The following is a 23,956-nucleotide window of genomic DNA, read 5'->3' as shown; positions in this document are numbered from 1 at the left end:
TTACTTTTTACAAAGGATGGCAAAAACTTTGCCGTTATTTATATTAGCCGATGAAAAAGAAGAACAAGTGTCGGTCCAATTTTTTTTGGTGCAAACCAGATCCAAAAACCACAAATGGTGTAGTTAAATTATTATTGATTTTTTCAATGTTGATCTTAGGCATGACTGTTTATTGATTTAATGAATGTTAAATAATAGACTTAAAAAACATGTTTTTTGAGAAACTTAAAGACATTTTCTTGTATAGTACAGTACATGTTTTTTATTACATTGTTTAGAATTCTTTCTTATTTACATGTTTCTACGCATAACTAATTCACAATTTTATTTTTGTTTATGAAAACTACAAAAACAAAATAGTGTCCGCTATAGTTTTTTGTATCTCTTGGAGCATAGTATCACTAAATATCTTAGTCCGTTATTTTAAATCATATTGTATGTAGAGAATGCAAATATTACAGAAATTACTCTTGACGTACCAATGGATAAAACAAGACACATCCTTTCAAGGTCATAGACAAACCTAGTTAAACAACCGGAGCATTTTATTTGTTGTCTTTTCAATCCTGTTCACGGGAGGTCACTAGAGAGGAATTAGAAACTAGTAGATCAGAAAAGCTAACTACTCTTAATGATTTATTAGGAGTAGCATAAAATTTTCCATGACCAACTGAAAAGCAACAAAGATAAAAAAATCGAGACAGGCATATCTTTATTCAGCACGAATTCAGTGAGCAATCAAGTCGATCGATGAATAAGCTCTCTCAAGCGAAGAACAAATCACGAATGGGCAAAAGGCTGATCGATCGAGCCGAGGCGCCACCAATGAAACAACACAAAATCCGCTGCAATTCCTACACACCAACCAACAGTACCGAGAAGCTAGCATCCGATCATCACACGGCGAAGCCGGCGACGACAACGGCCGCGACGACGAAGCCGGCAACCACACCAGCCGAGCCCCGCGGCGACGCAGCTGCGGTTTCTGGCACAGACGTCGTCGTGGGCGTCGTCTTGGACCCCGTGGCGGGTGTCGTCGTCGTCGTCGTCGTCCCGCCGGGCGAGGTGACCGGTGCTCCGGCGGCGGCAGCGCCGCCCTTGCAGTTGCTGACGTCGGGCGTCTTGACCTTGCAGGCGTCGGGGAGGCCCAGCGCGCGGGTGCGGTTGACGGTGAGCCCCAGCGACGCTGGGTCGGCGCTCAGCGCCACGCACAGGCACTGCGGGTCCGACTGCACCACTTTGGCCAGCTGCGTGCAGCACGTCGCCGGCGCACTCGACTCGTTCCCGGAGATGTAGTTCAGGCACGGCGACAGGCTCACCAGCACCGTCGTGCACTGGCTCGACGGCGACGACTGCGCCGACGCGCCGCCGGCCAGTAGCAGGACCGCCAGCACCATCGCCGACGACGCCGCCAGGGTGGCCACCGCTCTCGCCGCCATCGTTCCTTTTCTTGGTCGCCGCCTGGTGGTCTCCTTCTCCTCGCTCGCTCTTGCCTTGGCCTTGCTGCCTGGCTCTGTGGCTCCCGCTTGGTGGTGGTGGTGTGTGAATTGTGATCTGAGTGGACCTGGAGATTGTGAGTGGTTTTATAGGTGGTTTTCTTGAGGAGGTGTGTGGAATGGATTTGGAGAAACTATAACTAAGAGGACAGGTAGGGTTGGTTAAGCAGGTGAGCTGAACTTTCCAACTCCTGCAAAGGAAAATATGTTTCCTTCAGGAGTTGTTATGCTATATATTGTTTCAAAAAAGAAGGAGTTGTTATGCTACTACTGTATGCAGCAGCCAGCACTTGAGAATTCCAGAATTCAGAAAGGTGTTCAGCGAGGCAGGCAGTCTTGTCTTGTGCTGTCTGAAACTCTGATTTTTCATCGGTAAATTCAGAATTCAAATCAGACCAGGTGCAGCCGTGTTGCAAGGCACAAGCAACAGCGTAGGCGTGTCACTGCCAACGACCATCTTCCAACACTGACGGCTAGAATAGAACTGGTTGGTGTGACTGGCAAACAACACGGGATCTTCCGGCTGGACTGAAATCGACAGAGTTGCTTCTAGACATCAGTTGCTTGAAGAGCGAGTGCTTTGAATTTTACCAGTTCTTTTTCTTTTTCCCGGAACAACACCTGTCATCAACTTTTGTTAAAGAACGAAAAAAGGGTGAGCTACTCACATGCATAACACAGTACCCTCTGATTTGAGAGGCCAAAGTTGAAACGAACTCGCATATCATTGGTGAGCTTTGGATGTTTCATAAAGCTAACGATGATTAGCTTTCTTTATCAGCCCTGCTCCTAACACACACAAAAAATGCATGTCTGTTAGTGCTTTTAAAACAAATTATTGGCAGGCACCGGTGATTCGGGAAGCTGCGCGCGAAATGGATGCAGTGTTGCATAGACTCCTTTTGCTGCATTCCTTGCTTGTTTTCTGCTGGTCGGTTTCGGTTGTCCTGTCCCTAATCTTGCTCATCGTCAGTCAGTCAAAAGTTGTTTTGCAGTGGTTAAGAAAGGTCGGTTACCTGACGATACCTTTGGGTACAAGTATTTGCTTTTGTTCTTGTGTTGTGTGTGCAAATGCAACCACCCTGTGTATCATCTGTTGTGTGTGAACTGGTTCAGGTCGGACCTCACAACATCTCTGCGTGTTCAGCAGTTCACAGGCTGTAGGCTCTGCTTTGTTGCTGCGTTTCTGAATGTTTTCAGCTTCAGATCTCACTGCCACACTTTGGTTACGGCATCAGCAGAGCATATGGTCGATTATTAGGCGTAATGCCATCCTTGATCGACTGATTAGCAAATTTTGGGTACGGGGGTCCATTAACCCGAGCTAATTTTAAAAGACATAAGTTTTAAAAGTTCATAAATAAACATAGGGCCTATGGACAATAATCAAAATTAATTATTTTCTCTCCTTTATTTGCTCATTTACCAATTTTCTATTCCTCAACTGCCCTACTACTTTACAGTAGCTCCGCGTCTCCCTTGAGTTCCCAAACTTCAAAGACAAAACATAGCTTAGTTTTGAAGAAACGTTTTGTACACAATGTAGCTAGTTTGGATTTATATATAAAAAAAAACTTAGAAAACATTTGCCCGGAACCTTACAAATTAGTTTGAGTTAAATATACCAACATCCCAAAAACTTGTCACGCTATACCCAACAGTCTACCACTGGTCCAAGTTTCTGATGTCAGCATCTAATAGGCTAATAGCCTATGTGGCACGCAGCCGGCTGACATGGACATTGATGGAAGTGAAAAGTCGAACCGAGCACACTGCAGCAACCGAACCATGTGTGTCAGATTTGAAAGCGGATGCTGCCGAAGAGTCGAACCAAAGCTACATAAAAAAATCATCTCTTAAGTGCAAGATGATACCACAAACCGATGCTCACATAGTAGCCATTAAACCCTCTGACACGATACTGTTTAAGCAGAGTAAAATCGATTTATACAATGGAGATGCCCTTAGGGCCTTGCATGCACACGGCACAAGTTGGCTCCAAAAAGTCGTGTGCGTCGTGCTTTGTATAAATAATTAAGCTACGCATGAAACAGACTCGATGAGACTGCAACGTCAAAGTTTAATTATTCAACACATGCTCATGAAAGCCAGCTGAAAAGAATGCACTATATATAAAATTTACACATACACTAGTGCGTTCAATCGCAAACAAATGCATATACTACAGTGCCAGTACAAATCTTTGAACCACTAGCTGCACAGTCTCGGGGCAAACAATCAAGCACACCACTGCACAAAAACACGTACACACTCCACCAAATCAATTAAAATCTTTCAATGCGGCAGCTACCTAGGTCACACACACACCGCCGCGCGCGCGATCACACCAGCGCGGCCGCAACGGCGAGCAGCAGCAGCGCCAGCGCCGGCGCCGCGGCGACGTGGGCGCTGGTTGTTGTTCTCCGGGCAGAGCTGGGCAGCACCATCTGCCTCGTCTGCCCCTGGCTCACCGGTGCCGTCGCCGTGGGATCCACGGTAGTAGGCGGCGCCGGAGCTCCTTGCGTCGTCGTCGTCGACGCGGGCGTGGAGGGCGTGTCTGCGACGGGGCCTGCAGCCGGGCTCTGAGCCGACGACGTGTCTGCATGCACAACATCACGGGTTAGCATCGTCCTGCTTCTCGGACTCTCGGACACGGATATGCATAGGCGAGGCAGTTCTCAGCTAACTGTCAGTGGAAAGATCCATTTCCACTAGTCTTTAGCGATGTCGCCATGTCGGTTCTAAGAAACACCTATGGAAATGATTTACGAACCGTCTGTGCAGAGCGTACTGGTGGTACGGCGGCATGCAGGACGGACGTACCTCGGCACTGCAGTGGGACGGACATGGAGTCGCAGGCCTTGGGCAGCGACACGGCGAGCGTGCGGTTGACGGGGACGCCGCCGCCCAGCGCCGGCAGCGGCACGGCGCCCGTGAGGACGAGGCACGCGCACCCCGTGCTGGCGTTCACCAGCGCCGCCAGCGACCGGCAGCATTCCCGAGTCGGCGGCGCGGACCCGTTGCTGCCGCCGCCGCTGCTGGTCAGGAAGCTGAAGCACGGGGTGAAGCTGGTGAGCAGCGACGCCGTGCACGACGCCGCCCCCGCCGGCTGCTGCTGCCCCGACGCCAGCGGCACCGCCGCCGTCGCCAGCAGCGTGATCGTCGCCATCAGGCTCATCAGCCCCATCGATGATCGATCCATCTGCTGCTGCTGCTGCTTCTAGCTAAGACGGCCGGGCTGCTTCAAATTCAATTCTCACGCCACCCCTGTGACGACGGCCGGCACCAGTCGTGTCGTCGACCGATCGTGTTGCTGCTTGCAGAAGAATGCAGAGTTGCAGTTCGTTGCGCGGTGTCGCTCGCTCTCGCTATGCGTCGTCGTTGCAAAAGTGCTTTGCATTTAAAGCGATGCATGGTTGCATCGAGATGATCCCGGCGTCTTATCGTGTTGCTGGTAGTTACGGAATCGGTTATGGTAGCATAACTACCTCAGCTAATCTCCACCATTCTCTAGTTGATTGTGACACGAGAGACGGTCCGGGTAGGCAGGGTTCGTAACCGTCACATCCATCTGCCGGGAAGACGGAAGGCACGTGTGACGATTGACGGACACTGAATTTGACCAGTCGTGGCGTCCCGTGTGGCATGGCCGCATGGCTCAACTGCTGAAGCAAACGGGTGCTGTTCGCCCCCTCGTCATATTTACACTAGGGCTTTGTTTAGTTCATCCAAAAAACCAATTTTTTTTTAAGGTTTACTGTCACATCGAATCTTTCGACACATGCATGAAGCATTAAATATAGATGAAAATAAAAATTAATTGCACAGTTTAACTGTAAAATCGCGAAACGAATCTTTTTATCCTAGTTAGTCCATGATTGGACAATATTTGTCACAAACAAACGAAAGTGCTACGGTAGCGAAATCCAAAATCTTTTCGCATCTAAACAAGGCCTAGTTATTAATATAATTAAACGACACTTTTCATATAACTTTTTTTTTTAAAAAAAGAAGCAATAAAAGTTACTGAGACTATTGTTTTCATCCGCCTGTAAATTAATTTTACAGGAGCAATTGGATACAGGATCGTCCCTATGAATTATTTTCAAAAAATTACAAACCAGGTTAAAAGAAAAATAGTAGTAATTGTTTTAATCTCAACAAAGTAGTAATTGCTTTTATCCAAGAGAAGGCCCCCATAAGTCAGTCACGAGATTTTTGAAGGATTTTGCCCCTACGGGTGCCCGTTGGGCCCGAGAACATAAGGCCCAGCATTACTTTGAGCCCACAGTGGAAGTGCTGCCGAGTCAACCGTGTACTTTTTCTTTCTTCCCAAGACAGACACCTCACACCCGTTCCTTTCCTTCTCTCCCAGTCGCCGCTTCTCCGTCCTCAGTCTTCACACGCCGCCCGCCCGCCACAAAGTCTGCGTAGACGCCGCCGAGGCACCGGAGTTGCCAGCTACTGCGCACCTACCAATCTGCCGCCGATGCTGCGCACCCATCTGCCGCCTGAGGCTTGGCGGCGGCCGCTGCCCCAGGAGGCAGGAGGAGCCCGAGATCAAAGTCCGCGCATTTCCTTCCACCGAGCCGCGACGAGATCCAGGATCCCAGGTGGGAAACTTCGATGCGGCGGCCTTGAACCGCGATGGCTGTCCTCGTCGCGGAGTTCGTCCTCAGATTCAAAGGTCAGTCCAGTCAACGAACCCAGACCAGCACCAGCTCGGGGTATCTCTACTGTATCTCCCAGCCATGGAAAGCTTGAATCTGGCGACGGCGACGGCGACGACGGTGTGGCGCGACTTGCAAGGTAGGTTAGGTAGCTGTGGAGGAGGCGGAGCCGCGGTAGATAGCAGCGGCAAGACGGGCTCGGGGACCCCGCGCGGGGACGGGGACGGGGGAATGTTCGCGGGGACGAGCACGGCGCCAGGCTTACCCCGCGGGGACGGGGATGGGAAAGCGTTCCCCGACGGGAATTAACTTTTGGCACCTCTACTTTTAAAGCAGCCTTGACAACAATGGGAGTGACAGGTGCAGAGCTTTTGCAATGTTGAAACCCATCAAAATTACCTGCACTTACAAAATTTTATTAAGCGAAAAATACTGATAGAAAGTTCTAATTTATGATTCTTTTATAAAACTCATGTCCAATTCTATGCCAATTTTCAACACAAGTCATTCGTACTTCCCTGATTATTCTAGAGACTAAGGTAGTAATAGAAAAATTTCCTAAAGCATTTCTTTAATTCATCCCTTCTGTCTCCTGATACTAGCAACCCAGAACAAGCAATGAATCATACACATTTCTAAAATACATCCGGTTGGGTAGTAGAGGTAGCTAAAAAAAAAATCTGAAGTAGGAAATTCACCTTGGACATGGCACTACTGGCAAGGGTGCTGAACGATCCTGGCAAAGCGACGCCGGGATGGCAAAAGGAACCAGTGGCGTGAAGCAGAGGATCTAAGCCTGAGTCGGAGACTCCTCCCAGTGCTCAGCTCTTCCACTTCGTGCAGCTGGTCCCTTGTACTGTCCCGGCATCACTTTGCTGTGGAGCGTTCGACATCCTTGTCACTGGTGCCACATACAAGGTGAATTTCCTGTTTCAGTTTTTTAGCTACCTCTACTAGACTACTACCTGGCTGGATCTTGATTTTAGAAATGTTCATGATTAATTGCTTGTTCTGGGTTGCTAGAATCAGGAGTGTTGAGTTAAATAAACAAGGGTTTTGCAATCGAGTGAGTCTAGGAGAATGCTTTAGGAAAATTTTATATACTAACCCAGTCTTCAGAGTGATATGGGGAGTAGGCAGATCTAGTGGTAGAGAATGCACCAGATTGACTTGTTGAAAATTGGCATCATGAAGGCATCGCCTAGTTGTTGCCTAGGTGTCCAGGTGCTAAAAAAAAATCTGGGCATCCTCGTCGCACCACCAAAATCAGCAAAATGCTAGCAGGGGTGGGAGAAGAGGCCAAGAGGGAGGAAGAACTGGAGGAGGACCAGACTAGGCCAAGCACCCGTCTCTGCTCCCATGTTCATTGGATCCAGCTCCTGTAGCCATCGCAGCTTTCTTCATTAGCCAACTTCTATGACGTTGGAGATCTGAGAGGGGCTCTCGAAGGTGCAGCAGCAGGCCAGCTGCTCTTGCAGAGGGGATCTTTAAGGGGGTGGCATCAACAGTGAGGAAGGGGAGGGGAGGAGGTAGGGAGAACAGGATCAGGAGGGAGACCAGAAGCACTGTGGAAGGGGTAGTGGTGGCGCTGGACGCTTCACGATGGTTGGGAGGACCGCAAGTAGGTCACATAACTTGCCAGAAGATACATTGCCTGGCTGGTGGGCAGGACCTTTTTTTTGCCTTGTACTTCTTCTTTCCTTTTTCTTTTTCTCCTTCCATGCTGCTGTTTTGAAGTTTCTTATAAATCATATGGCGCCTCCGTGCCTCGCCTTATGATCACCTAGGCGACTCGAAGGGGTGGCTCGGCATGTCTCCCCTTACCGTCTTAAAAACCATGATTGGCATAGATTCATAGAATGTGACAGGGAATAACACTAGTATAGGTTTCGTGAGTTTTAGAAAAGAATAATAAATTCAAACATTCTATCAATAGTTTCACTTAGCGAACCCTTAAACAGATAAAATTTTGAAATTGTTACCCCAGTTTTGTTAAGTGCAGCTATTTTTGATGGCTTCAACATTGCCACAGTTCTCCACTGTCACTCCCATTGTTGCCAAGGCTGCTTTGGAAGCTATGAAGCCAATGTCGTGGAGCATTGTGAATCCATGTTTATTACTGCGAAAGTTCCCAGGGGACACATTCCTTGTCTTTTGCAGGAGGGGTTGCCCAGCCTTGATTTATCCTGATTTACCATGTCAACTTGTAAAGTTGTTCTGTTTTATCTCCAATTTTTTGTGTGCATCCACTCACAAGAAAGAGAAACCTTTCAACTTGCTGTGAATATTAAAGGACAAACTTTCAACTGAAAGTGAGTCTGTAGGTTCAACTTGAACTTGTCAAAACTTCTGTCCCTGTGCCAATACAATCTACTGGACTGCTATAAGAGCTCTTCCTGTATGCAGTAGTGTCCTTGTCTCATGTTTTCAGTGATATCACTAGAATTACTCAGGTATAATTGTGGGTTTAGTTACTGAATATTTTCTGTGTTGTTTGTTCAGAGCTAGCTGTATTCATGTGCAATTTTTGTGGCCTTTGTTCTTTAAATTTGAATTTTGTAATGTATTGTTTCCACTATACTGTGTTATCTATTCTAAACATCAACTATACATGATTGCTTGTGGTTGAAGTTACTTTAGTAGCATGTGTTTTGTCTGAATCCTATAGAGACCAATCATTTTTTTGTACAAGTGTGCTCTTTATTTTATTCAGCTTATCTAGGCCGAAGTAAGAGTATTCAGAATTGTCATGTGTCGTTTGTTTGCTCTGTTTATCTGTGTTATCTATATGATATTCTTCAGCTGGATTTCAAAGTCTAAAAGAACAACAATGCTTATTTGGTGGTCTGAGTTTAGGGAACCACAGTTTTGTCTATCATCATGGCCTTACCATTTGTTTGCTCCGTTTCTTAAATGAACATGTGCCTATGGTGCTGAATAATTTTGATTAATACCTAAGAGTGTATTTCTGGTGTGTATTACATTACTGAAGTTAAGTTTTAGAATCTGAGCTTTTCAACTGTTGTCATGAGTGGCCTTAATACCTATTAAAGCTTCTTTGCATTTGCTATAAACAGATTTACAGATGTTCAAATATGTTGTTTGATCATGTTATTGGATGGTGCTTAAACCCCAATATTCTCTTTGCAAAACACTGCTTTAGCCTAACTACCAGAAGGGCTTTGAGTATTGGATCTTTTGGGTTGAAGCTAGGCGCTTAGTGAAGCTAACATCGATTATATGAGTTCGAAGCTAAGCCAAATGTTAGATCTCATGCACTTCATGCTTGGAATTTTATCAAAATTTTTAGGTGCCAGTGTCTGTCATCATATAATAAAAGCGAAAAGGGCGCATTTGTCATGAAAACAGGCTTTGTTGAACTCCATGAATATATTTTTGTGATTATGAATATGTGCTGTAGCTTCAATTCAAATAGCTTAATTCTCTTCCTTTTTGTAGAAGCATATTTGTCGTAGCAAAAAGATCTGGCATGTTTACCTACTCTTATGTTCTTCCTCTTGTACTCCTAATCTCAGGTTAATATTTCCTCTCATGTCATTGCTGTATTGCCCTGCAGCCGTGGACTAGAATGTGCACGAAGGCAGACTATACCACTCCTGTTGATTCTGTTGCCACCTCGGAGCAAACAGGTGGTGAAACTGAAGCCACCTCGGAGCAAACAGGTGGCAAAACTGAAGAGCCAGCCATTGTAGCACCTGCTAATGAATATACAGTGCAGGAGGCTGCTCCTCAACAGAAGTGTGCAAAGATACACGACTTTTGCCTAGGGATACCTTTTGGTATGATTTCAGCTTTGTAGCTAGCAGTTTTTTGGGTGAATACCTTTAAGTAGAAGTTGCTTATTGCTTCAGTATTACTGATATAGCAGCATGGTTTGTTTCTATTTCTTCTTTCTTTCCGCACCCCTGAATAAATCTTTAAATAGGGGTTTAGGGAGCTTCTAAACATTTTACCATTAGATCTAATCGGGAAACATTTATATATCACAACCTTTTTGAGAGCTTCTTAATTTCTCCAATACTATGCTATCCATTCAATATTGTCTCTAAAATATTAGGAAAAATTCTAAAAATACAAATTTTCTTGTTCAGGTGGATTTTTATTCTCCATGGGCCTTATTGGATATCTATTTTGGAGGAGCCCTGCAAGTCTTACTTTTGGTGTTGCACCTGGCCTTGCTATATTGGCTCTGGCTGTACTTAGCCTTAACGTCTGGAGGAGTGGAAAGTCCAGTTTACCGTTCATACTGGCGCAAGCAGGTAGTTTATTTTCTGCAACATATAATCTTAGCAGATTTTGTTGAATCAGGCTAAGCGTTTCGATGCAAGTTGACATTCTCTAGATCTCCTTAAATGCATTCTGAGCAGGCAATATTATAGTGTCTGTTAATATTTGGTCCTGCTAACCCACTGTCATAAGCTGAATTGAGGTTCTGCATGTGGAAACCTACTAATTAATATGCTATGCACATTATTTGCAGGCATTGCCGCTGCGGTAGCCTGGAAGCACAGCCAGGCATACACCACTGTAAGTCAGACTGTAATTTGTTTATCAAGGACCCCACTTGGACTAGCTTTCTGATCAATCTTACTCTTCCATTACAGACTAGGAAGCTGCTTCCGTGGGGCTTCTATGTTGCGCTGAGGTACTCCTTTATTTTATTTTCTTTTTTTTGGAAATCCACTACTCTCATCTTTGTCTAAATTATGTTATGTTAATATGCCATTTCTCATATCATCCCGCACTGCCCTTCTGACAATCTCTTATTTTACCAGTGCTGCAATGATATGCTTCTACTCCTATGTTGTTCTTGCTGGAGGGAATCCACCTCCTAAGAAGGCAAAGGCTGCTGCTTGATCTGATCTTGAAGACATTCACCGAAGCTTCTCATAATTGTACTATATCTTTCTCTGCTGGTGAATACTGCACACAAAAGTTGTGTTATAGGCTCTGATATACTTAGTAAAAGACTGAGGAGATAAGATTTCCCTCTATCCTGCATAACTGTTGTTTCCTACATCAATAAAGGATGGTTTGGTGCCATCCCATTTTTTGGTGCTGGATTGGACCATGGTGGTAAATAGGGTTGTCCCAGGTTATTGCTTCGTGGCATAGGACTTTGGGCAAAAGCCTTGCCTTGCTTACTTTGGCCGGCAGCCGTTTGGCTGATAAGCCATGGCAGAAAGTACTGTTGGCTGATTGATTGTGAGAGAAAAACACGGCTGAATGGCTGGGCTGAAGCGAACAGGCTGCGACATCCCTGACGTCATATCCCTCTTTGAAGGCGTGGTCAAAGAAGCTGTTGTGGCTAGTGAATTGCAAGGCGATACCATAATGGTATATTAGAATGGTCTAATGTCGTGTCTTTGTCTTCTGTTGCTGTAACTGGTTATGCCTCATTTGCTGGGGCTTGTTATTGTTGTTATTTGTGGTAATGCTACAACTTCACCCTTGAGCTAGGGTGTGTTCTAATTCGTGGTTGCGCCACATCTTCTTCACACTTATGTTGGGGGTGTGGTTAGCTGTGATGCCTAGGTTAAGGTAGATTGTTGTTGTTTTAACCCGGTTTTTGATAAACATCCATTAGTGTCGGTGTTTTCAGCCTCCGACTAGTAACCCATGTATCACATGGACTAAAAATATTAATTGATGAAGGCAATAAAAAAAAAAGTTCCACCATAACAGTACATAGTACATTATTCTCTTCAAGTCCTGATGATCAAAGGCTCAAACAACGTGAAAAAATGTGACAAAATACAGGTACTACCAATTCAGAACACCATCAATTTACAAACAAACAAATAATACATACTCAACTAATAAAATTCACCAAGACACTCCCCAGTGCTCAGTTATTTAGCTAACCACTGCTAAGGACGGATATATCACATAAATATTCGTTCACAAATCAGGCCATCAGCGCAGCTCCAATTGCAAGCAGCAGTCCAAACCTAGCCGTCGCTGGCACGTCCGAGCTTGCTCTCCCGGCGGCGCTGGGCACAACCGCCGGCTTCGTCTGTACCTGGCTGATCGGTGGCGTCGCCGTGGCCGTGGGTTCCGCAGGTGGAGCTGTCGCCGGCGCTTCAGGCTCCGGCGCTGCCGCCGTCACTGGTGCTGCCCAGTTTCAAGGAAACCACCATGCACGCATTCATCAGTAACATTTCTAGAAATTAAAGAAAAAACTCTAACCATGTCACTGCAAAAGTTCTGACAAGGTAGTTATCCCTTAATATTAGTCGTCATGTTTTGCGCACCAACAATTTTAACTCAATTTATAGAAAATATATGCAATACTTCTATCTCTAAATAAATTTATTAAGAAAACTAGATTTAAAATCTATCGAGTGATACTAATTTTATATTATAAATATTAATTTTTTAATATATATTTCAGTCTTGTTTTTCGAGAAGCGAAAACGACGGAGTGAGTAGGTTCTTACGCAACGGGGCCATGGGCATGGAGGGCGCAGGCGCATCTGCGACGGGGCCTGGAGCTGGGCTCTGAGCTGACGACGCGTCTGCAAGCAAGATCATCATCACAGGGGTTGATACTTTAGCAATGCTAGCTGCAATGGACGACAGTAGCTATAGCTAAGTCAGTGAATGCATGCTCATCAGCTGGATGGATCACCTCGGCATTGCAGCTGGAGAGAGGTGGAGTTGCACGCCCTGGGCAGCGTGACGGCGAGCGTCCGGTTGACGGGCACGCCGAGGGGCACGCTGCCGGTGAGGATGAGGCAGGCGCAGCCGGCGCTCGCCTTCGTCAGCGCGCCCAGGGACCGGCAGCAGTCGTCGGTCGGGGACGCGCTGCCGTTGGTGATGAAGTTGAGGCACGGCGTGAAGCTGGTGACCAGCGACGTCGTGCACGACACCGCGCCCACGACGACGCCGGGGCCGGGCTGCCCGGACGCCGGCGCCGGCGCCGAGGCCAGCAGCTGCAGCATCGCCGCCGCCGCGGCCAAGGTGAGCATCAGCCTCGTCGTCGTCGTCGTTGTCATGCCCATCGACCGTATTTTTCTGTTTCTTCTGTGCTTTCGTGCACGATGACACAGAGCTCTAGCTAGTTTTTTGCTGGCTGATGCGATAATGCGTCGTTGCAGATGTGCTCGCTCGTGTTTATATATATATACACACATATACAGGTAGCTAGTGATAAAAAGAGGATTGATTGGGTGCATGACGCATGAGTGGAATGTGGTTGTGACTTGTGAGGTGTTGTTTGCGTTGGTTCGTCAGAAAGTTAGTCATGGTAGCATAACTACCGTAACTAATCTTTATATTCTCTTGCATTGGTCAAAAGTGAGCTTATTAGGTAGGAAGGGTTCGTCACCAAATTGGTTTCCCTCACGAAAAAACAAGCTGGCTAAGGGATTTCATTCGTCTTCTTAGGAAGACACCTGTTAGAACATATATTGACTTTCTTTCGAGTGTCAACGTTAACATCCATGCAGCATGGGCTAATATGTTAATTCTACACCTACCTATAGTCATCTTCATCTACCAATTGATGGGCAACATTATTATGTACAATATTCTTGCATTAGGTCTAACTATATTACCTCTTTCAAAATCTTTGCACACGTTTTGTCTGTAGTGCGCACTACTATATAAATAAATGGCTTTTACATATGGCATATTTTATTCAAGAACAATTTACTTAGCAAACAAATTTTAACTAGCGTTGTGAGGACGTCAACACTCTAGCTTACAAACCGTAACTGAAAATACATTTTTAAGGGAGTGTTCCGTTAAGTAAACTATATATATCTATTTTCAGGATGGATGGCCTAAGAGAACCACCCTAGTTATAAAAAAAAACCAGGACAGTTGCTTATAGCAACCGCGCTGAAAATAAGTGATCTATGGGCTTGCGGTTGACTTCCCCTCTGAAATATGGCTGCAGTTGGAGTATAAATAATTTCGTAACTTTTTTTTTCCAAAAGAAGTTGGTTGATTTATATCAGAATTGTCGAGCTTAACAAGATTTTATAGTTGATAAAATTTTTATTTGAAATAGTTTAGGGGCCTAGATAGTTATATTAAGTTCTTTAGATTTTGAATTTTAATTTTTTGATTTTTTTTAAATGATCTTGAATGGGAACATATTGTATATTAAAATTACAATTCTCGATAAGATCTAAAACTTTATTGTTGAAAATTTTTTCCATTTAAAATTAACTACAAGTTGAAATATTAGTGCGTGTGATGTGTGTGGTGGTGCGCATGAGACGAGAAGTCGTGGGGTTGCATGCTTGCAGATGTACTTGTGCAAAACGAACGGAAAATTTGAATCCTATAATTGGTGGTCAATCCTATAGACTTTTTGATGGGGACATGATTCCCGATCTTTCATTAGATTCAAGATAATTATCGATTTGATCGAAGAGCGATACATTGGTCCGGCTTCAGATCACAAAAACCCAAACTTTGCAATCTTAGCACCATGTCTCTTCTGGTTATCAACCGTATCACAGTCCGGTTGACCTCGCTAAGAAGGCTAATCCCTGCTACAAATCAAAGAACACAAGAAAAAACAAGATAAAGCACAACTCAATTGAGGTGACAATTGTAGATGAAAGATTAAGCACACGAACTTGGGGTCTCACAAACCGATTGTTCGATGATAGATTGATCTAAAGCAAAATTCAAACCCTAACGTAGGTGGTGGCTACTAATTATATAACCTAAGGGACGTCTAAGGGTCTCTCTTCATGTCCATAAGGTGTCCCGACATGTTACAAAGCCCAATGGCCCAAAAGATGGCGACGTAGCGCCCTGACAGACGTCAAATTATTTCGACAAATTCTGTTGATTCTGGTGGAATTTAGACCTCAAACTAAAGTCATTAGTTAGCTTATGAAATTAGATTTCCATCCATATGTGGACCATAAAAAATGGAGTCTGCATGCAACCTGAGCGTCCGTTTTACTACACGCTGCTCCTAAAGCCTAAGATGAACTCGAACTTGACTTAGATTAGGCCTCCAACTTGGCTTAGACAATCTTAGTGACCCCCTAAGGTGGTGGCAAGGAAGAGAATGTCCAAGGGCTTCCATTGAGTGTTTTCCATCTCTTTGGAGCGTGCTCTAACTTAGACCAAGATCTCAAGGGTAAATAAGAATCTTATGATGTTGACGTAGCTCTCGGCAGAAACCACGACAACATGTCTCAATGATTTGGAGGCCTTGCCAATATGATACTGAGGTCAAACCAGATCCATTTGAAAGCTTATCAAATAATATTTTCATCAAGTGTGCATGGACCTCAAACTCACTCCGGACAAAGGAGCTATGACATTCCCAATGAAGTGTTGTCGGGTCGCTAGTGAACTGAAAATTCTGCTTCGACGACCTTGCACTTTGAGACACATTCATACATATAAGCAAATAATGACATGTTTATGTGAAATCAAATGAATTGTACTAAAAATCACTATACAATATAGAAATAAACTTACCTTATAATCAAAGATCATATCGAAAGTGTCACGTCCTAGTCACCTTCGGCCCCTAAAAATAATTAGCGTGGGATCCTGGGAGCGGGGCTCTCCCACGAGTCTTTGGAACTGCCCGATACAACTTCTATATATAAATATGTACACTGTTCATTAATAAAGTTAAAACTTCACTCTTGTTTTTTACTCTCTATTGTTCCTACACTTCAACAGTTGTTTCACAAATGATTCTTCACTCTTTATCTTAAGACGATCAGATACATGCACGCACCTTACATTTATGAATGCACACACTCACGCTGTATTAAAAAGATGAACCAATAAATGTTAAGATTGATAAAGTCAATCATCCTAATCCGTGCACCAACAGACAGAGAACTGCATGATCGTGTCAGTTTGGCTTGGGACGAGGAAATCTGGAATGTAACTTTTGGACAAGTACTACTGAACCTGAAAATATATTCACATCGTTTAGTTCACTGAAATCCTGTCTTGTATAGCTTGAATATGTGGAATCTTGTATCTAAATTTTTAGAAGTTTCAGGCAATAACCTTGCACAATCAGCTACTAGTATACAATTAAAAGGACAACTCACAAGCGACAATCCATAATTTTTATCTACAGGTAAACAACGACACAATTCGATTCCCAGACGATCACATTGTATTATTATTACTAACTGTAAAGACTTGAAGCTAACGCATTACTGACTGTTCAGACTTCAGACTCGAAACCAGACACCTGGATTGTTCAGAGAACCCACTTGATTTCGTCAGCGTCGCCGGTCAAACTGTAACGTTTGGACTTATGCTTCACCATCCTCGGCCCTCCTCCGTCGTCGTCGCCGGCGGGAAGCACCTCGACGCCGCTGAGCACAACAAGGTCTTCTGTATCGAAAGGTTCTGCTCCATTATCACAGGTACAGAAACAGTAACGACAGTCAGTTTCAAACTCTCTCATCTGCTCGAGTCACACAAGGCCTGCCTCCACCAAGGTTGATCAGGTGGTGGCCGCCGTGCGGGAAGTAGCCGTACGGGTACCACTCGTTCCACCTCTCGATCTCGAACTCGCCGAAGCGCCGGCTCAGTTTCATCTTCTCCCTGGTCCCTCGGCAGGACGAGGTCCTCCCACACGTCGTGCTCCAGCGTCGGCGCTCGGCGAGCGTCCATGCATGGCGGTGGCGAGGTCCGAGGAGCCAGGAGGCGCACAACTGGTGGTCGTGATCGTCGTGGTCGTCGTTGTGGGCGGCTCGACGCGGCTACTGAAGCCGAGCTAGGCGAGCGCCGCGTGCGCCTGCCTCATCCTCACCGGCAGCGTGCCCCTCGATTGGCGTGCCCGTCAACCGGACGCTCGGCGCCGTCACGCTGCCCAGGACGTGCAACTCCACCTCTCTCCAGCTGCAATGCCGAGACGATCGATCCATCGATCGAGCTGAGGCTTTGTTTGGATGTTATCAGATTTACCTTAATCCACATGTGTTGGGTAAATCCGATAACATCCAAACAAGGCCTGATGAGGATGCATTCACTGACTAGCTAGCTATACTGTCCATTGCAGCATTGCTAAAGTAACGAATGGAAGCCTTTTTTTACCCTTTGTGGAGCCCTTTTATGTCATTGGTATATCTCGTGAGCACAACACTTTCCTCTAGATGGGCAAGATTTTTAAGCATAATACATGCCTTCAAGATAGTTGTTGATTTATACTACTACTGTAATTTCTTATAGAAGCCTTACTATGGGAAAAGTTTAAAGCAAGAACACTGGTACGGTAGCTAGACTTAACTGGTAGCTTCAGCCGAAATTGTACTAGCAATGGACAGGGAGTTAGAGAGACAGTGTTAAAAGTTGTGCATGTTGATGTAGATGAAGTAGTCTATCATCCTCGTGCCCTGCTAACACCAATCCCACAATTGTGAAGATGACAACAATGCAACCATAGTGCCTCCACAGTGTCCACACGTACAGTTATGGAACATCATGTGTCAATGTGTTGACACCGTGTGCGCCTAGCTAGGGTTTCATGGAGGTGAGGTGAGGAAGCGACTAGAGTTTTAGGATATTCAAACTAGTGTGTGTCTTTGCTGCGAGCATTATGCCATGAAGGCATGACCTAGACTTGAGGCCAATGCATGAATTCTACCCAGAAAAGAACAAGCAGATTCGTTATTGGACGTGGTTGAATTGTAAATGAATGGTGATGAAGACGAGTTTACTTGATCCTGCCACATTTATTGTCTATATAGGAGATGGAGAAGATCTGATGAAGAAAGGAGAGAAAAATTGTGCGCCAGCTTCCCCAAAATCCGTGGGATATACGAAACAAGCAACCTAGCTAATCCCATCTGCTCCCGAATTCTAATTAGCTTTAATTGTTAGAGTTATTTTAAGTAAAACTTTTTATACTTTGAGTGAATATTTAGAAAAAAACACTAAATTTTATAGTACCAAATTAGTATCATTAGATTTATCATAGAATATATTTTTATAAGATACTCATTTTATATCATAGATATTTATACTTTTGTCTATAAAGTTGATCAAACTCTAAAAAATTTAACTGGCACGAATTTTAGAAATCGAACCTTTTAGGCGACACAGTGAGTAATATAGTCCAGATAGAGGCCCCGAGAAGGAGAAAAAAAAAACAGAAATGCGTTGGGTAACTTTGGACGGTGGATTTGCATGAATGGGTTAAATCAAGGCGTACGTGCCGCATGCCCGCAACCCCGGCCGCATGACCTCGTGCACATCATCATCATCATCTGCGCCGCCGTTTGCAGATCTGCTCCAACTCGAAAGCAAGATATCCATTTGTAACTGGCGGCGGCGCGGGGCGGCGCACACACCGTCGTCAGACCGCAAGCTCAGCGCCCCTGCCTCAAGATCGATCCGTTTGTAAGTTTTCATGCATCCATGTTCTTCCTTTCAGATCCATGAAGGATAAATTTTCCATTATCCATCTGAAAATGCAGCATCTTCATCAGGATCTCAGATTCGTCCGTCTTCCTGCTATCAACAAACACCCTGATCGAATCGTTTCGATCAATCATCATTCAGGTGTCTGCAACTGCAAGAGATGATGAACCGACGGCTTGTGAATCTGGCGATGGCAGACTGCAAGAACCGCAGGTTTTCGTTGCACCGCATGGATCTCTCCAAACTCCTCTTCTACCCGTCGACGGCCGAAGCGGAAGCCGCAGCCGCAGGTGGTGGCCACGGCCGCGGCGGCGGCAAGGGCAAGCCACCCAAGATCCGCAAACTGCGGCTGCCGCCGCCGACCATGGGCTTCGAGCCATTCCCAACCGCGGATCCGTTCCCATCCAGGGATCCGTGGTGGCTGGGTGGAGACAGCAGCATATTCGTGCTCCTCCACGGCCCCCGCGGCGAGGCCAGCAGGATCCTCTTCACCAGCAGCGAGGGACAAGCCTCCATGTACGACGTCGACTCGCGCTCCGTCATCAGCGTGCCCGACCTCAGCGTGCCCACGAGAGACGGCAACGGCATGCCCAAGGCCATAGTTACCGGCGCCGGCGCCGGGGAAGAAGAACGTCTGTACGTGATGCGTGCCGACGGGCAGTTGGAGCTGCTTGACTTGAGCGGCGGCGGCGGGGACAACAAAAGCCGAGCTACCTTCTCGACGAACAGGAGGGGGAGGCTGCTGTGGCAACCTTTGCCACCGCTGCCCATGGTAGACCCCTATATCCTGTCGTTCACGGTGGTCGACAGCGGCCGGATCATCTGCTTGTCGATTGCTGGGTCAGATGGCGCCGGCACCTTCTGCTTCGACACGGTGAGCCAGGAGTGGTGGCAGGCCGGCGACTGGCGCCTGCCGTTCCACGGCAGAGCAGAGTACGTCCCAGAGCTCAATACCTGGCTCGGCTTCTCCGACGACTACCCCGACCACTACCTGTGCGCGGCGGACCTCTCCGGCGTCGCAATGGCCCCTCGCCAGGCGCCGGCGCTGCAACACGTCTGGGAAGATTTTGAGCCACCGCCCACGGAGAAGACGGTATCGCGGGTGCCCAACTGCCCCGGCATTTTTGTCACCAAGACGATGTACTGGTCGATTCCCCAGCTTTTTCTTGTTAACCTGGGCTCCGGGAGGTTCTGCGTTGCTAAGGTCGTCCATGGCATGGAGCTCGTATCAGTCTTCTGGTCCATGGATAGCCATGAAGGACCAACGGATACGTTTACGGTGCTCACCGGCGTTGAGGTCATTCGCGGCGGAGACGGAGAGCTGCGGATGGTCAAGCACAAGTCGAGAGAGTTAGTGCACCCCGGACTCGACGTGGCTTGCGTGCTTTAATTAACGAAGAATCAGGGTGACACAGAGAAGGGTAATTCTAATAAACAAACTCGGTTCGCTTACTGAATACGTACGTACGTGTTTTACATCGTCTTTTGTCAATTGATCAATCCTATATACACCCTCCGTCCCAAAAAACATATAAATCTCTATTTCCGAGAAGTCAAAAATCTTTAAATTTAACTTAGTTTATAAATCTTGTTGTTTACATTTGAATATCTAATTAGGTTCATTATGAAACTATATTTAATAACTAATCTAACTATACTCATTACATATCATAAACATCGATATATTTTTATTTGTATTAGTCAAAGTTAAGAATCTTTGACTCATTGAGAACCGAGATTTACATGTTCTTTGAGACGGAGGGAGTATATATCTGGAAAAAAAATGATAAGATCTTATATTTCTTGTGCGTTTTTGTGCCATATCGATGTCTATTTCAACACCAAGACTTCTACTTTCTCATAATAATAATCTTGTACAAAACACGGTGGAAATGTAGATGCTCACGTATATGCAACCACTCACCACGGTGGCAAAGAAATTTGGTTGCATATATTTCAGGCTGTCATTTTTTTTGACATTAGGGTGTCAATGTTTTTATTATTGCATGTTCCGTTACAGTAGGAAGTAGACTTCAAAATTTCACACCAGGCCCTAAACGTCAGTGTATGTATTTAATTTATATTGATTGACAGAGTATTTTTGTTTGTATTTAATTTATCTCCACTATAATTGAAAACTTTTTGGGCCGTTAGACCAGACAAACTCACACCCCAACAAACTCATCGCAGCCCACTAATTCGGCCCACTAATCCCCACCATAACCAGGTCAAAACACGCATCTGGCTCCAGGAGTGAATTTTGCATGCATGCATGCAGGAGACAGTTTCTGTCGCAAAAAGATTCTACTACTAGAGTAATAAATCTTTTTGCTGAGATTTTGTTTGATCTTTTTTTAATAATAAATAATAAATAGCTGCAGTAGCCAGTAGGTGTTGTATATGGTCCCTACTGGAGTACATACAGGAGAAAAGGTTTTTCCTCCAAAGGCCAGCCTGATTACGGTACGTGATATGTACCGTGATCATAGATCGATCTTAGTATATCCGTATTCAAGTAATACTATAGGTTACACGTATACATACCGGATCGGATCCAGGCGACGCGTTGTGGAAGACGTCGTGGCAGCTGGCAACGGCCGACCGTAGCGCGTCGTAGTCGAGCAGGTCGGCCTTGCACAGCGCCAGCCTCTCCGCCGCGCCGGGGAGCGTCCTCAGGTGCGCATTCTTCAAGCGCGAAAAAAAATTTGCCTGTGACCCCAGACAACAGGGAGACGGTGATCAGCGAATTCCAGTTGATTAGCGTACACATCGACCAAGCAATCCCCATTTCCAGGTACATTAGTCTGGTACCCAGACCGACCCCTCTTCTCCTTTATTTGTCTGTAAGTGCATTATTTATGCCTGTGCAAGTATGCGCCGTGCTTAGATGTTGCCTCTGCCACTAGCTGTTCTTGACTTGATTAGGTCCCTGACGGCAACCTCAAATGAGTAGCAGTATTCTGATCTAAATGGTAATAGTTTTAGATATAGGTTCAGATGGGTGATGGGTGATTTGTATGAGGTCATAGAATGAGTCTCTGACTAATCATGCAACGTCTAATGATAAAATTCATGAATGTCCTTTTGTAGTTCCTTTTTCTTCATTCAGGAGGCTTCAATGTCTACACCTAGACATACACATGATGTGCTAAGCGACATCACCAACGTCACAGGTATGCTTTTAATAATTGGGTGTTTTTTCTAATTTTCTAATCTTAATCCAAATTTGTCAAAATTCTTGTTAAAGATGAGGCCTCGTCGAGGCGGGCCCAAACATCGCAAGGTCGCAATCGTCGTGCTGAGATTACCGATGAACGAAGGGAGGAGATAAATAGGAGACAACGTGAGTATCAGCGTGATCGTCGAGCGAGGATGACCAAGAAGAAAGGAAAGAGAGCAAGAGGAAACAACGTGAGATTGCCGCCGACGATAAATAATATAAGTTCATGCAGTCTCCAACTATATTTGCGTCAATGAACGATTAAATATTGACAAAATATTATATGTTACTCACAGCTATCAAGATCACTAAGGACGGAGTTCTTGGCTGAAATTTTAGCGAGTCCTGCAAACGAGTGCTATGACAACATTTCTGAAGATATCTAATATTTGATTAAAAAGTTAGAGAAAATGTAAAGATGTATTTATGTACTGATGATTCATAAAATGTATATAGACTTAAAAACAATTATCCAAAATTAGAACTCAGTATTCCCTAGAAAAATAAATAGATAGAGTATATCATAGACTCAGTCGACCTCACAGCGGCGCAGAGAGCTTTCTCCCCATCCTTGTCGGTGGGGCGGTTCTAGGATATATCGGACACGGTCAGTTCCAGCAAGTGTCGAGGTCGATCGGCTGCAGTTGGGTTAGCTTCTCGCGTAGTGCGGAAAGAGACGCCTCGTGCGTTCCCCTCCTTCCCTCTCCTAGCTGCCCTCTAACTCACTCCGCTGCCGGTCCCCTGTCCTCCCCGGCGAGCTCGCCGGTGGCAGAGTAGGTGGGCCGGCCCCCCTCCCTTCCTCCCTTATTCCCCTCTTCCTCCTCCTTGTAAAATTCTCTAGTCAAATAAAGGCCTTTTTGGCCATTATATCTACTACCTTTTCTCCCGTGCAGATCCATCTCCATCCACTTACTTCCACTTTCTGGATCAGCTCGGGTTCATCTCTAGTTTGGTTGTTGTTCTCGTCGCTCATCCGGTCGATGTTCATTCGTCTGGCTAAGCTGCGGCCCCAACCACTCCTCCTCGCACCCACCACAATCCATCCTCTAGTTAGCAGCCTTGGGCAAATAGACAGCTGCCCGTTCTCGCCATCGTCGTCGCCGGTTCTGCAGAAAGCTATTCCCCCGGGATTTGGTGAAGTCGATCCAGAAGCCTCCGTCGACTGCTTCAGCTTCATCCTCGGTTCGCCGGAGAAGTTTATCAACACTGGCTTCGTCAGCCCTTGTCAACCGTCGCTTAGCGCGGTATGTCCATCCTGGCTCCATGCGGTCGTGCTCGGCTCGCCTCTGGTGCATCCCCTCGGCGGTCTGCCTGCCGACGGCTTCGGCGAGGTCTTCTCCAAGGCTCCGTACAACGTGGTCTTCTTCGTCGTCCTTCGAGTGACGCGTGGAAGTTTACGTGTCTTGTTTCTCTCTGGAGATTTCGCTGTTATTTGGTCCTTGTTTGAGGGCCATTCTGTACTTCGGCTGCTACCTTAATATATTATTATATGTTGTTGTCAAAAAAAAAAAAAAGATTCTTCTGCAGTTCTGTTCATCCTGCTTCCAGCTGAGCACGGGGACAGGCGTGAGGGAGAACACCAACCAAGGCAAGGACAACGCAGGAAGAAGTTGATCCATCAGGAAAGAAGTGGTTAACATGTAGGTCCTGCTGATGAGATAGGCTAACGGAGTGGCAAACTCCATCCATCCTATATATTGGGCTGAATCAACCCAACAAAATAAATAAAAAAAATATAGATGAATCCATTTCTTTCAACCAAACACAGAACGAGACCATCTCATCCTCAAATTCAAGGATGGAGCCATTCCCCTAGGGAATTCCTCGCGAGAAATGAGAGATCGGGTACTTGTTGCCATCGAGTACGTCGGGTGCATTTGGGCATCGTGGGAGTTGGGGATGTGCTGCCGTATGTTTTGAGAGCGTGCGGCCGTGCGGGTAGGGGCGGATCTACACCTTGTCGTGGGAGTCCACCGACCCCAATAAATTTCTAAAATTCTAATGGACATTATTATACACAGTGCTAATCTATATCTCTTATACTAATTCTCTTGACATGCAAAGCATCCACATCATCATCCACTAGAGCATCCCCTAACTAATTCTATTGCCATGCAAAGTGTCCACATCAGCATCCACTAAAACCCCACTAGTTAATCTTATCTTATCTTATACTC

At 45.7% G+C, this 23,956-nt stretch overlaps 5 protein-coding genes across 5 annotated transcripts; 2 read left to right on the top strand and 3 right to left on the bottom strand.

Moving 5' to 3' along the window:
* On the bottom strand, positions 688-1,699 carry LOC8060725 (non-specific lipid-transfer protein 4.3). The gene has a single exon (XM_002459367.2). The coding sequence runs from the start codon at positions 1,437-1,439 to the stop codon at positions 897-899; it is 543 nt and encodes a 180-aa protein (XP_002459412.1). The 5' UTR covers positions 1,440-1,699; the 3' UTR covers positions 688-896.
* Positions 3,602-4,895, bottom strand: LOC8081184 (non-specific lipid transfer protein GPI-anchored 2). Its single transcript, XM_002459366.2, has 2 exons — positions 4,320-4,895; positions 3,602-4,095 (listed from the first exon to the last, which is right to left on the bottom strand). The coding sequence occupies exons 1-2, from the start codon at positions 4,696-4,698 to the stop codon at positions 3,839-3,841; spliced, it is 636 nt and encodes a 211-aa protein (XP_002459411.2). The 5' UTR covers positions 4,699-4,895; the 3' UTR covers positions 3,602-3,838.
* On the top strand, positions 5,837-11,661 carry LOC8060724 (protein FATTY ACID EXPORT 1, chloroplastic). The gene is made up of 6 exons (XM_002461483.2): positions 5,837-6,183; positions 9,744-9,966; positions 10,279-10,446; positions 10,668-10,714; positions 10,792-10,832; positions 10,963-11,661. Exons 1-6 carry the CDS (start codon positions 5,986-5,988, stop codon positions 11,042-11,044), a joined length of 759 nt encoding a protein of 252 aa, XP_002461528.1. The 5' UTR covers positions 5,837-5,985; the 3' UTR covers positions 11,045-11,661.
* LOC8060723 (non-specific lipid transfer protein GPI-anchored 2) lies at positions 11,847-13,274 on the bottom strand. The gene is made up of 3 exons (XM_002459365.2): positions 12,819-13,274; positions 12,628-12,705; positions 11,847-12,301 (listed from the first exon to the last, which is right to left on the bottom strand). The coding sequence occupies exons 1-3, from the start codon at positions 13,189-13,191 to the stop codon at positions 12,096-12,098; spliced, it is 657 nt and encodes a 218-aa protein (XP_002459410.1). The 5' UTR covers positions 13,192-13,274; the 3' UTR covers positions 11,847-12,095.
* LOC110432577 lies at positions 18,426-20,035 on the top strand. Its single transcript, XM_021453320.1, has 2 exons — positions 18,426-18,538; positions 18,628-20,035. The coding sequence occupies exon 2, from the start codon at positions 18,720-18,722 to the stop codon at positions 19,947-19,949; it is 1,230 nt and encodes a 409-aa protein (XP_021308995.1). The 5' UTR covers positions 18,426-18,538; positions 18,628-18,719; the 3' UTR covers positions 19,950-20,035.

The sequence above is a fragment of the Sorghum bicolor genome, chromosome 2, assembly GCF_000003195.3.
Source record: "Sorghum bicolor cultivar BTx623 chromosome 2, Sorghum_bicolor_NCBIv3, whole genome shotgun sequence".
NCBI classification, from domain to species: Eukaryota; Viridiplantae; Streptophyta; class Magnoliopsida; order Poales; family Poaceae; genus Sorghum; species Sorghum bicolor.
This window is presented reverse-complemented; position numbering and strand designations above follow the sequence as displayed.

Coding starts and splice junctions, on each gene's coding strand:
- LOC8060725 (XM_002459367.2), bottom strand. CDS start 1,439: ATGGCGGCGAGAGCGGTGGCCACCCTGGCGGCGTCGTCGGCGATGGTG.
- LOC8081184 (XM_002459366.2), bottom strand. CDS start 4,698: ATGGATCGATCATCGATGGGGCTGATGAGCCTGATGGCGACGATCACG. Junction 4,096..4,319: donor CGTCCCACTGCAGTGCCGAG/GTACGTCCGTCC, acceptor TTGTGCATGCAG/ACACGTCGTCGGCTCAGAGC.
- LOC8060724 (XM_002461483.2), top strand. CDS start 5,986: ATGCTGCGCACCCATCTGCCGCCTGAGGCTTGGCGGCGGCCGCTGCCC. Junction 10,447..10,667: donor GTTCATACTGGCGCAAGCAG/GTAGTTTATTTT, acceptor CATTATTTGCAG/GCATTGCCGCTGCGGTAGCC. Junction 10,833..10,962: donor GGCTTCTATGTTGCGCTGAG/GTACTCCTTTAT, acceptor TTATTTTACCAG/TGCTGCAATGATATGCTTCT.
- LOC8060723 (XM_002459365.2), bottom strand. CDS start 13,191: ATGGGCATGACAACGACGACGACGACGAGGCTGATGCTCACCTTGGCC. Junction 12,706..12,818: donor TCTCCAGCTGCAATGCCGAG/GTGATCCATCCA, acceptor TCTTGCTTGCAG/ACGCGTCGTCAGCTCAGAGC. Junction 12,302..12,627: donor CATGCCCATGGCCCCGTTGC/GTAAGAACCTAC, acceptor GAAACTGGGCAG/CACCAGTGACGGCGGCAGCG.
- LOC110432577 (XM_021453320.1), top strand. CDS start 18,720: ATGATGAACCGACGGCTTGTGAATCTGGCGATGGCAGACTGCAAGAAC.